This window comes from Lithobates pipiens, unplaced genomic scaffold (assembly GCF_037356315.1).
Source record: "Lithobates pipiens isolate NorthernLeopardFrog02 unplaced genomic scaffold, aLitPip1_a1.2 Scaffold_3, whole genome shotgun sequence".
Lineage (NCBI taxonomy): Eukaryota > Metazoa > Chordata > Amphibia > Anura > Ranidae > Lithobates > Lithobates pipiens.
In genome coordinates, this window is record NW_027507790.1 from 285,746,112 (window position 1) to 285,759,854 (window position 13,743).

Genomic DNA, 13,743 nt, shown 5'->3' on the forward strand with positions numbered 1-13,743 from the left:
TTAGCACTCTCACCTAGCAGTAAAAAGGGTTGCTGGTTCGTATCCCAACCACGACACTACCTGCCTGGAGTTTGCATGTTCTCCCTGTGCCTGCGTGGGTTTCCTCCGGGTACTCTGGTTTCCTCCCACACTCCAAAGACCTGCAGGTAGGTTAATTGGCTTCTGTCCAAAATTGGCCCCTAGTATATGAATGGGGACCTTGGATTGTGGCTCCCTGAGGGTAGAGACTGATTTGAGTGTACAATGTACAGGGATAGGGACAATTGTAGACACTCACTCAGGTTGAACTGGATGGACTGGTGTCTTTATTCAACCTCACTAACTGTGTAACTATGCATGGCAGTGTGCTGCATTGTCAAAAATAGTGCAGGTGTGCGTTTTTGCTTTTTTTTTTTTACAGCTCATTCAAAACAAATGAATCACAGCAGGGGGCATTGACAGTTTCAAGAAGACACTATTAGATAGGCACTTGAACGACCACAACATACAGGGATATACAATTTAATACTGACATATACCGTATTTTTCGGACTATAAGACGCACTTTTTCTCCCCCAGAAATACGAGGGAAAATTGTGCCTGCGTCTTATGGCACGAATATACGATTAGCAATGCCCCCCGCCAAGATCCAAAGCGCTCTGCGGTCTCGACCTTAGGAAAGGACACGGCTTCAGCCTAGCTCGAGCGGCGGCCATCTTGGTGCACCCTTCGGCCGTTTACAATGTGATCGCTTCGTCAAATGACGGAGCGATCACTTGTAAACAAACCGGCGTCATGATGACACCGGTTCCTCTCTCCGATCTGTGTACAGATCTGTACAGTGGAGGGGAGAGATCGGATGGCAGCAGCGCTGTGGGCTGCATCTGTAGTGCCCACAGTGCTGCTCTGTGACAAGTGCAGACACAGCCGTCCCTCAATACCCTGCCATACTCTGCAATTCCCTGCCAATATTTTCTATGGCAATGGTCACTCTGCATTTCATGGCCACTGGAAAATATTTTAGTACACTATGTGGTTCAGAATATTTTTTTTCTTGTTTTCAACCTCTAAAACCTAGGTGTGTCTTATGGTCAGGTGCGTCTGATGGAGCGAAAAATACGGTAATCACACACATGGGTTGGACTTGATGGACTTGTGTCTTTTTTCAACCTCACCTACTATGTAACTATAATGTCAATGAGCCCTAAACCCACCACACAGCAATTGGAGCATTTTATCAACAAAATGTCATCAGAAAATTGGAATGAAAATTTGAACCATCTTTATTAGAAAGAGATGCCAAAAAAAAAAAAAATCAGCAGTATAAAATTCTTTCAGCCATATTGCTAAAAGCAAATAAAAAAAACACAGTAAATAAAATTGTTAATCTTTGAACCAAATGTCTGACCTATATTTTGTTATAATAAATAGAAAAATATAACAAGACAATGAGACTTACAAGAATGGAAAGGGAGATACAAAGTATAGAAATCCCCATCCGGTGTGCAACTGGTAGTTTTGCACTTCATTATATATAAAAACAAAACCCTGTATGAAGAATGGCCCTACTTTGAAGCCAGGCACTGTTATGGGAACTACATGTCACAGAATGCCCTTTTCAGCTGCAAGTTCTTCCACATCTGCTGGCTTCTAGTCTGACCATTTGCGATAAAAATTATAAAATTAAAGAATTTGTCACCTGAGCAGAACACCCAAAACTGATTTCCAAACGTTGGGAATGGACCAGGCTTCAATTTTACATGGGTAATGCTGGCAAACATTCTCTTTCCACCAGCATGACAATGAGACGGAGACCAAGCCACTGTTATCACTACAGATATAATGAGCCTTGTATAATGCTCCCTTTAGTGCATTTTCCATTAGATTACACGGGCAAAAGAACATGGTTAGCTTGGCTTTGCCAAGGGTGGGGGCAGATCTGCATGATGGGGTCCAGGGTGGCTGTAAGCCCTTGTACACACGGTTGGAGATTCCGGCGGAATGTGTCCGATCAGAGCGTTTTGTCGGATATTCCGACTGTGTGTTGTCTGCATCTGACTGTTTCCGTCGGACCAAATTTTTCAACTTGCCGCAAATATTTTCCGACAAACTGCTCCGATCAGACATACTCCGATCACGTGTAGAGAATTCCGATCGGACAAAGTGCCACGCATGCTCAGATCAAATTCCTACATCAAAGCTATTGGCTACTAGCCTGAATGTAGTCCCATCGTAACAAAATTACGTCCTCACGTTCTGAAAGATCGGATTTTTTGACAACTTTGTCCGACCGTGTGCATGCAACAGTTTCGGACAAGATCCAAACGGACAAAATCAGACGGACAAAATCCGACGGATTTGGTTGTCGGAATCTCCGACCGTGTGTACAAGGGCTTACACTTTGTAGAGCAAAGAAAAAAAAAATAAAAAAAAAACAAACACATTCCTATTTATCCTAAATGAAGAAATCTAATTTGGGTGTAATGGTTTCTTAAAAATGAATAACTATGAGGAAATGAAAGGTTCAGTATAAAATGTAGGTGTTGCCCATGAAAGACCAACCTTTATCCTTGCTATGCTTTATTTAAAAAAATAAAATAAAAAAGGTAATTTAAACATGCCCAATGGCTATCAGGGACCTTACTGCCTGACAATCAGCCAGTGAGACATCCTGGTCGCTGAATATTATAGCAGGATGTGGGTAACCATTCAAGGCTCAGCAATCTACTGTTTTGGCTTTTGTGTGCCTCAGCTACTTGACTTGGGATAACACTTGCCCTGCTAGTAATGAGTGCGGCAAGCAAATGTGTAGCATGCTCAGCTTTTTTCACATTTGCCCACCAACCTTCAATGCTAGCAAGAGGGGACTGGCTTCTAATCAGGCAGAAGGCCCTTTGACAGCAAACCTGAGTTGTTGTTTTTTGGCTCATGTGCATTAATTAGCAAGTGGTGCTATGGAGGCAAGATAAGGGGTGTAGCACAACTTTTGGGTAATATCAAATCATATGATGGACCTTCCCTCCCTCACAGTAATACCACTATTAAAATTTAGGCAGATAAGTCTGCATTAAGAAAAAAAAAAAAAATTACTAAAAATCGCTAGGACCAGCACAGATCAATGGAACTGGAAGTTTTTACAAATATATTTTAGAAACCCGATTCCTCACTGTGTGGTTATTGTTGCCTGGGTCAGTAGAAAATGTATTCATTCACACATGCAGAACATAAAATCATTCTCCTTCATTATTATTTAGCAGCAAGTCTGGCACATGCGCCACAGTAATTATAGATAACTAAGCTAAAATGGAAACCGTGTTCTTGTATCCCCAAAATGGTCCATTGCCAGGAGGTCTGGGTGGGTAATTCAGGCAGGAAGGCATCTGGTGATTGGAGGAATGCCAGCATTGGTGGCTGTGCACCGAGGTCACTTAAGGTGGTGTCATCTTTGCTCCAGGAAACTCTGGTGTAAATTTTCAGCTTGGGATTTCAGCTTATGGAACTCCTCCTGGATATAGTCAGTAACCACTTTCCTCATCTCCACCTGCAGAGAAAAGTAGGATAGCTAATCCTTTGTTAAAATATATCATTTTCAGCTGATCTGAAACCTGTTTTTAAAGTGCATTTCCACAACACTATCTTTGAAATCCGACTGGACAGCCATTCCTGGGGAAAGAACGGACCAACTACATTGGATTTCTTGCCTGGTTTCTACAATTTTTCCACATCACAAACTGCTTTAGGGATGGTCACCTACCTCCCCCTACATAGGCATAATAGGAAACAACAGAGACACAGACACAAGCGTGAAGGGCAATAAAAACATTGTTAGAAGTTCTAACCTTTCCATCTCACTCTTTGATCTTCCCATCAAAGTATGGGGTTGATTTACTAAAACTTGAGTGCCAAATCTGGTACACCTCTGCATAGAAGCCAATCAGCTTCCAGGTTATTTGTCAAAGCCTAATTGAACTAGCTCAGTGTTTCTCAAATCCAGTCCTCAGGCCCCCCCAACAGGTCATGGTTTCAGGATTTCCCTCAGATGAAATGGCTGTGGTAATTGCTAAGGCAGTGAAACTGATCAAATCACCTGTGAAAAATAATGGAAAACCTGAAAACATGACCTGTTGGGGGGGCCTGAGGACTGGATTTGAGAAACACTGAACTAGCTGAAGTTAGTAGCTGAATGGTTGCCGTGCACAGTTACACCAGATTTTGCACTTTTCATTTTTTAGTAAATCAGCCCCACACTTAAGTAGAGATGGGAAAGGTTAGAACATCCAATGTTTTTAATTGCTCTTAATGCCTTCCTGCCCTGGTGACAACTGCACCTTCCACTGCTTGTACAAGTGTCAAAAGGGAAAACAAAGGAGGGGATTTCCTCAACTGAGTCACAGACAGGGGCGGACTGACAACTCATGGGGCCCCCGGGCAATAGAAGATTATGGGGCCACACAGTATACACACACATACAGTATACACACACAGACACACAGTATACACACACATACAGTACACACACACACACTGAAAAAGGTACTGCAGAGGCGGCAGCTATAATCTTGGAATTAAAAAAAAAAAAAACACAGATTTTTACATACTGTCCCCGGTTTGAGGCTGGCAACCCTGATGGGCCCCCCTAGTGGCATGGGGCCCTCGGGCACTGCCCGAGTGCCCCAATGGTCAGTCCGCCCCTGGCCACAGATAAAATTGTAACTCTTTTCCACTCTACCCAAAGCTAAAAAAAAAAAAAAATTAAATATTAAAATTAAATATTTAAATTTAAATATATTAAATATTTAAATTCTTGAGTTAGGCTTTAGCGTAAACTAGTCAAACCTGGAACATTAAAAGTAAGCAATAGATCAAATAAGCAGACAACCTTCAATGAAAACAGCATGTCAAAAAGAGATACAACCAGCTTAAGCTACATACAAATCATTACTTTTCCTGCAAAAATCAGGCTGTGTCTTGCCCATCATTCTGTTAATAACAAAAAAATATTATGAGCACAAAAAAAAAAAAAAAAAAAAAATACATATATATATATATATATATATATATATATATATATAGATATATTTTTTATTATTATTTATTTAATTTTATTTTTACATACCCTGGCAGAATTTATGATTTCTTGGCCATTTTTCAGAGAATAAATGATAAAACAAAAACTTTTCCTTCACTCATGGTTAGTCAGAAACTACCCAAATTACCTGATCATAAGTTTACATATCCTGGAGACTCTGGCCTGATAACATGCACACAAGTTGACACAAAGGGGCTTCAATGGCCATTAAAAAAGGTAACCATCTTCATCTGTGATCTGTTTGCATGTAATTAGTGTGTGTGTATAAAAGGTCAATGAGTTTCTGGACTCCCTGACAGACCCTTGCATCTTTCATCCATGCCTGCACTGAGGTTTCTGGATTCTGAGTCATGGGGAAAGCAAAGAACTGTCAAAGAATCTGCAGAAAAGGGTAGTTGAACTGTAGAAAAAAGGAAAGGGATATGAAAAGATATCCAAGGAATTGAGAATGCCAATCAGCAGTGTTCAAACTCTAATCAAGAAGTGGAAAATTAGGGGTCCTGTTGAAATCAAACCACGGTCAGGTAGACCAACTAAAATTTCAATCACAACTGCCAGGAAAGTTCTTTGGGATGCAAAGAAAAACCCACAAATCTCTTCAGGCGAAATACAGGACTCTGAAAACATGTGGTGTGGCCGTTTCAAGATGCACAATAAGGAGACACTTGAGGAAAGATGGGCGGCATGGTCGACTTGCCAGAAGAAAGCCATTACTACGCAAATGCCACAAAGTACCCCGCTTACAATACGCCAAACAGCACAGAGACAAGCCTCAAACCTTCTGCCACAAAGTTTTGTTTGGAGTGATGAGACCAAAATTTAGCTTTTTGGCCACAACCATAAACACTGCATTTGGAGAGAAGTCAACAAGGCCTATGATGAAAGGTCCACCATCCCTACTGTGAAACACGGCGGTGGGTCGCTGATGTTTTGGGGATGTGTGAGCTACAAAAGGCACAGGAACTTTGTTCAAAATTGATGGCAAGATGAATGCAGAATGTGATCAAAAAATACTGTAGGAACATTTGTATTCATCAGCCAGGAAGCTGCGCATGGGACGTACTTGGACATTCCAACATGACAATGATCCAAACACAAGGCCAAGTCAACCTGTCATTGGCTACTGCAGAATAAAGTGAAGGTTCTGGAGTGGCCATCTCAGTCTCCTGACTTCAATATCATTGAGCCCCTCTGAAAAGATGTCAAACATGCAGTTCATGCAAGACAGTCCAAGAATTTACAGGAACTGGAGGACTTTTGCCAAGAGGAATGGGCAGCTTTACGAATCGGAGAAGATAAAGAGCCTCATCCACAAATACCACAAAAGACTTCAAGCTGTCATTGATGTTAAAAGGGGGCAATACACGGGATTAAGAACTGGGGTATGTAAACTTTTGATCAGGGTCATTTGGGTAGTTTCTGTTGTCATTATCATTTAAAAAGAGTAAACACCGTTGATTGATAATAAATGCTTCAGCCAAACACTGACCACGAGTGAAAGAAAAGTTCTCTGAAAAATGGCCAAGAAATCAAATTAGTATGTGAACTTATGAGCACAAGTGTGTGTGTGTGTGTGTGTGTGTGTGTGTGTGTGTGTGTGTGTTTACATTATATATTAATATCCATCACTCATTTTAAAAATCCTAACTGAACTCTCCAAGGGACCAAGTGAATGTGGCACTTGGTTCTGATCCATGCTATAGCCGCCAAGGGGTCAAGCGCTTGACTTCTGCAGGAAAAGTTAAGATTTCCAGTACATGTATCTTCAGCTGCCATATCGTTGGTTCTTCTAATTGTTCTGACATAAGGGTTTCACTCCAGATTACCTCTGCTTATGCATTACCTTCTGATATGCTCAGTGTGAATGGTCTAGCTTGCTCAAAATGTTTACTTTAAGAGAAAATACAAAGAAAAGTCCATGTTTGTGGAGAATGTATATAGAAGGGTCTTACAGGAGTTCTGTCTTCAGCTCTCAACTTCTCCACCAAAGATGCAGCACTGAATGGCCTCCCCACTAGAACAGTAATCTTCTGTAAAGTTAAGGAAGAGAGTGGATTAGTTAGTTATGAGCAACAATCATCAGTAGAAAACCTCCACATAGAGCTTTCTGTCATTTATATGGAAGAATTCAGGTGAAGATTCTTCCTTCAAAATGTTTGAAGGCGCTTCTGATCTTTTTGTTTTTTTAGCACCCATCAAAATATTAAAAAGATATCTACCATTATGGTGTGAAACTGAAACAATTCTATTTTCAATGTGGATTAGTAATAAACACAACAAAGGAGGCCAACCAGGAAAAAAACTGATAGAAAGTGTTGGTATAGAGCAGTTTTATTTTTATTTTTTGAAATGTTCGATAGAGCAGAAAAGGGGTTAAGCCTCTGTTTTTTTTTACTGTCTACCTCTCTATTGGGAGATTTCATTTAATTTCCTGAGCCAGAGATGCAACAGGAAATCTCTGCAAATGGAGAGGATCTCCCCTATTAGGCATGTGATGGGCACAGGTGTCCTCATTGGAAGGCTTCCCCTCATCTCTTGTTCTGGTGACATTAACATTTTTTAGTTTCCCATTACTTACCCGGTGACAATGGTGACCAGGTCAATTAGAGTCAATAAAAGGACACTAGGACAACAGACGTTCTGGCTATACACACTTAAGAGAAACTTCAGTCTCTTTAGTTTGGCACTGCCATTTTATTTTTGCAGTGGGCACAAATGTGGTTTTGGCAGAGGTCTTTGGCATATTTGCATGGGGGAGTGCGTCCATAACAACAGTTTTGGAACTGCCAGAACAGACTGTTTTTGCGCATGAACCAGGAAACCTACACAAGTGCAGATGTGTCGCAGGGCACATGGAGGAGGGAGCCAGAACATCATTCTTGCCTAAGTGAGAACATCATTCTTGCAGCACAAAAAATTAAAATTAAATATTCCAATGGGAGAGGGAAGGCAAAACTAATATTAATTTGGGGCGAAGGCCTGCTTTATTGCGAGTGGCAAAATACAGCGAACCTTTTTGGAAAATTGGAGAGTTGCCCACAGTTTAAACATTTAGGGTTCATTCACAGCAGCCCCTGCATTACAATGCATTGGCCAATGTGTGGCGCAGTTAGCCAGACCAGCACAGTGTTGATACGCCGATCCTGGTGCTTTTCACCTCTTTTTTTTTTTATGAACATTATTGAAATGTCCCACAGTTCTATCGCCCGGAGTGTGATTACCTGCACTACGCTGGATGCAGTACTTTCAGTACACACCAGAGACAAGGCATTTTGCCTTGACTTTCAGAGGGGGTGCAGTGGGACTGCACTGAAATAGCCGCCAAAGGCAGTCTTACCACACCTGGTGGGACCTTTGGAGAGAACATGAAACTGTCTTGATCTTGCTTTTAGGCCCCTTTCACACATGCGGACCGTATGTCCGTATTTCATCCATCCGTTTGCGGATGAAATATGGACATATATGCATCCCTATGGGATAGCGGGTGTCTGCGGATGAATATCCACAGACACCCGATATCTTCCGCCTCCGCTATTGTCCGATTCTGCAGACGGAAGAAAATCCTATTTTTCTATCTGTCTACAGAGCGGATCGGATGAACACGGACAGACAGTCTGTGCTCATCCGATCCCCATAGAGGAGAGCGGAGAGCTGACAGGGCAGTCCCTGCACAGTGTGCCGGGACCGCCCCGTCACCCGCCGGCTCAGCGGGGACAAACGGAGCGATCCCCGCTGAGCAAGCGGATCATCACGGGGTGGATCATTACTGATCTGTCCCGTGTGAAAGGGGCCTTAAACATTCATATTTTTTTCAAATTACAATGAAGAAAAAAATAAAATAAAAATTGTTGCATTTGCTGAAAAGCAAAATTACTGCTAAAATGGAACTCATGATCTTTTGAAACATGAAAGGACATGCTAAATACTATGTACTATTATATGTACTAGTGTTTTAAAAACATTGTGCTTATGTACAGCATATTGTAGGTTGGAATTGTGTACCGGTATGTGCATAGGTGGAGCCATATTTGCGCCTTACTATGCTAAATTCTGTTAAGCCGTGATATAGCACTCCTTTCTCTCAAGGTTAGCTTATTAATCCACCGGGGATAATTCATTTTTATCTTAGGAATTGTTGAGCATTGAGACTCAAAACTCTATTAGTTTTATTTAAATATAAAAAAAAAGAGCAAAACACATTCATCACATCCAGAATTACTCCCATATAAACTTGACAATAATATCTTGAACTGTAAACACAATGAAAATACAGTAGAGAGAGTTACCTTTTTATTGAGAAACTTTTGGCTGAGCTTGCAGAAATTAGACCTGAGCATCTTCTTTAGTCCATACACTATTCAACTAGTGCATGGACTTTATAAAATAAGAACAAAGGACCTCAGCTGGTGAAATCAGAAGTAACTCATGGCAACTGCATAAGGGGCTGGTAAACAACACAAAACAGACACACATAAAAACTAGCCAGCTGTAGCTGGTGAGGACTACCATTCAATACATTCCACACTTACCTGCCCCCAGCGAGGTATGTAGGGTGGATCATTTGGGAGTACGTCGTTCATTCCTGCATTATAACAAAAGAAGAATCAGTGCAGGCAGCCATTTTGTTGCGGCACTCCCAAGACACAAGCATTATATTATAAAGAACTCACCAACATGCCAGAGAGGAAGGATGATGGGGCTCGAAGTACACTCAGATAATAAACGTCCAATGCCTAGGGAAAAGGTAAGGGTAAAATGATGAAGAATTAAAGCTAAAATTTACCAAAACAGCCATCTTAAGCCTCGTACACACGATCGGATTTTCCGATGGTAATTGTGTGATGACAGGCTGTTGGCAGAAAATCTGACCATTTGTACGCTCCATCAGACAATTGTTTGCCAACATTACTTGGACAAATGTTGGGATGGCAGGTTTATAAATTTTCCGCAGACAGCAGTCTGTTGTCGGATTTTCCGTGCGCATGTACACATGTCCATCGGACAATAGTCGAAAGTACAAACACGCATGTTCGGAATCAATGCTCAAACACAACATTAGCAGAAGGTGCCCAAAGGGTGGCGCTAAAGAGATGAAAAATCACATAGCACGTCACTACGTTTGTGTTTGTTGGCCGACAATTGTGTGCCGTTTGTATGCAAGACAAGTTCCTGGCCGACGCTTTGTCTGCGGGAAAATCCGATCGTGTGTACGAGGTGTAACCCATAACAAAGCTTACTCACCCCACTTTAGACGCACAAAGTCTTGTGTCATATTGACTTTTCCTACAAAAAAATAAAAATAAAAATCATAACTTTTGAAAATAAAAAAGGGATATATCTACATCTGTCACGTACTGCATCTAGATATATAATTGATGCATCGCTCCTGCAAAAGCAGATTTCAGATTTCAATTATACATAAACAAGGGATCATTCAATAACAAGTCTGAATGGATTTCTGGCCGATTACATTTCTCGGGGGCTACAGTTGTAAAATTTCCCTACCACAGTTCATATGTACATGTTCCTCCTGCCCATACTGGAGTCTTCTGCAATAAGAGGGGAGTTTTCACCTTGTAGAAGCTGTTGCAGATGTGCAAAACAAGATAACTCAGAAGCAGCGATCTCCCTACCAGTGTGCCAAGCACAGAAGAAACACTTAGGCTACCTTCAGACTGGGGCGTTGGAGGTAAAGTGGCGCTATATTGAGCACCGCTTTACAGTTGTTTTAGCGGCGCTATTCGGCAAATCCACCCGAGAAGTGCCACTGCAGCGGCGCTACCCCATTGTTTTCAATGGGAGGGGGTGCTTTAGGAGAGGAGAATACACCGCTCCTATAACGTTGCAAAGATGCGGCTTGCAGGAAAAAAAAAGTCCTGCAAGCGCAGCGCTCCAGTGTGAAAACCCAGAAATTCAAGTACAAAAGAGAAAACCACTGCTCCAGGCCGATCCGTCACGGCAAATGAATATCTTCCAGACAGAGAGCCCCAGGTGCCAGCTAATACATGCACAGGTGAGAAGAAACAAGAAAAAGACTCTGGATAGCCGCACTCCGGAAAGAAAATCCTTTTAAAGATCACATAAAACAATCCACAGCAAAGATGATACAGAAAAGGGGTGTTGACGCGTTTCACACTGAAATCAGTGCTTACTCATAGATTCTTTCCGAAGTGCTGCTATCCAGAGTTTTTTTCTTGTTTCTTCTCACCAGTGTGAAAGCGAGACAAAAGGAGAGGCTCTATGCAGGCGCTATTTTTAGTGCTGTAGCGCCTGTAAAGCGCCTCAGTATGAAAGTAGCCTTAAAGTGGTTATAAAGTCAAAAGTTTTTTTTTTTTTTTAGCCTAATGCATTCTCAAAAACTGTGCAGCAGCCCCCCTAATACTTACCTGAGCCCATCTAGATCCAGCAATGTCTTTAAGGCATTAAGGTGAAAAACCTTCTGTGCTGCAGCAGCCCCCTCTTTTCTTACCTGAGCCCGATTGTTCCAGCAAGGAGAATGAGCCCAGCAGCTCCAGCTGCTGTCTCGGGTCCTCGTTGGACAGATTAACGGCAGCGGGAGCCAATGGTTACTGCTGCTATCAATCAAATCCAGTGACACGGGAGCTAGGGGGTGGGGCAGAGTCCTGCTGTCCGTGTCAATGGACGCAGCAGGACTCGGGAGCGCGCCCATATGAGTGCCCCTATGGAAATCAGCTCTCCGTGGGGGCATTTGAAAAGGAGGAGCCCCACCATGGGATCCCAGAAAAGGATCGGGCCGCTTTTTTTGGGGCATTGCAGAAAAATATGATGGAAGTCCAGAAGAAAAAGAGCAGAAAATGTACCAAAAAAATAAATAAAATGTAATAATAATAAATATATTTTTTATTAACGAGGAGGTGGGGTGTACTATTGTTTAAGACAGAGTTGTCTTTTGGCCTGGAACTACGCTTTAATCCCCAAAAAATAATTTCCACTGCATTTCAGCCCTGCCACAAAAGGACCAGCTGACATCATGCCAGTGATTCTCGTTAACACGGGTGTCAGTGATGACGAGGACAAGGCTGGAAATCACTCCGTAATGCTGACCAAGTTAAAATAACAGAGTGAAAACTTTAAAAGAAGGGTGGTGCTTGAAAGCATTGTTCTTCCTCCGTTAATCATGGTTACCTGCAAGGAAACACGTGCAGTCGTCATTGCTTTGCACAAAAAGGGGATTCACAGGCAAGGATATTGCTGCTATTAGATTGTACCTAAATCAACCATTTATCGGATCATCAAGAACTTCAAGGAGAGAGGTTCAATTGTTGTGAAGAAGGCTTCAGGATGCCCAAGAGAGTATAGCAAGTGCCAGAACCGTCTCCTACAGTTGAGTCGGCTGTGTGAGAAGAAGACTTTTGAAGGATGGCTTGGTGTCAAGAAGGCCAGGAAATTCAGGGACAGACTGATATTTTGAAAAAAGGTACAGGGATTGGACTGCTGAGGACTGGAGTAAAATCATTTTCTCCCATGAATCCCTTTTGCGATTGTTTGGGGCATCGGAAAAAAACCTTGGTCAGAGGAGAAAAGGTGAACGCTACCATCAGTCCTGTGTCATGCCAACAGTAAAGCATCCTGAGACCATTCATGTGTGGGGGTTGCATCTCAGCCAAGGGAGTGGGCTCACTCACAATTTTGCCTAAGAACAATGCCATGCATAAAGAATGGTACAAAAACCATCCAAGAACTTCTCTCAACCATCCAAGAACAGTTTGTTGATGAACAATGCCTTTTCCAGCATGATGGAGCACCTTTCCATAAGGCAAAAATGACAACCAAGCAGCTCGGGGAACAAAACAACAACATTTTGGGTCCATGGCCAGGAAACTCCCCAAACTTTAATCCCATCGAAAACCTGTGGTCAATCCTGAAGAGGCTGGTGAACAAAAGAACCGCACAAATTTTGACAAATTTCAAGCATTGCGTATGCAAATATAGGCTGCCATCGGTCAGGATGTGGCTCAGCAGTTATTTGACAGCATGCCAGGGAGAATTGCAGAGGTCTTGAAAAAGAAGGGTCAACACCTCAAATGCATAAATATAATGACATTGTCAATAAAAGCCTTTGACACTTATGAAATGCTTGTAATTATATGTCAGTATACCATAGTAACATCTGCCAAAAATCATCTAAAAACACTGAAGCAACAGCCTCTGTGAAAAATGTATATATTTGTGACATTCTCAAAACTTTTGGCCACGGCCATCATTTGAAGATACACTCGATTCCCAGGGGGACAAGAGGACCTTCTCACTGATAAGATTAGCGGCCCACACATTTGCCCTCATCTTGAGACCACATTACCTTTTTTTATAGGACTAGTCGGTAGCCTGTAATAGTATTATTACCTTCAGGAAACACGTGCACCCATTCACCATTGTTCAACTTTTCTATGATGAAGTCCATTCCTCGCTGATACACACCATCCCCTGCAGATGACAAGAACAGAAAGACAGGACTCAACACCATCCCGAATTTAGGAATAAGGCCATTTAATTATAAACAAAACAATTGTTGCTTTAGGTGTAAAGAACTGTTTTGTGCTGAAATAATCACTGCTAGCTAGATCTATGAAAACCATGACAAAAAAAGCTTTCAAAACGTACAGTCTAAAAAGGGAAATACTTTTTTTTAACCTCTAGACATTAGACACCACACA

At 41.9% G+C, this 13,743-nt stretch overlaps 1 protein-coding gene across 1 annotated transcript; it reads right to left on the bottom strand.

The window, feature by feature from the left end:
• Window positions 1–1,244: 1,244 nt before the first annotated feature.
• Window positions 1,245–13,513, bottom strand: TAFAZZIN (tafazzin, phospholipid-lysophospholipid transacylase; the record flags this gene model as incomplete). The annotated part of the gene is given in 6 exon segments (XM_077463276.1): window positions 1,245–3,520; window positions 7,021–7,098; window positions 9,598–9,650; window positions 9,739–9,801; window positions 10,310–10,351; window positions 13,433–13,513. Coding segments are annotated over 6 exon segments (419 nt in total), but the record flags the coding sequence as incomplete, so codon positions are not given.
• Between the last annotated feature and the right edge of the window lie 230 nt (window positions 13,514–13,743).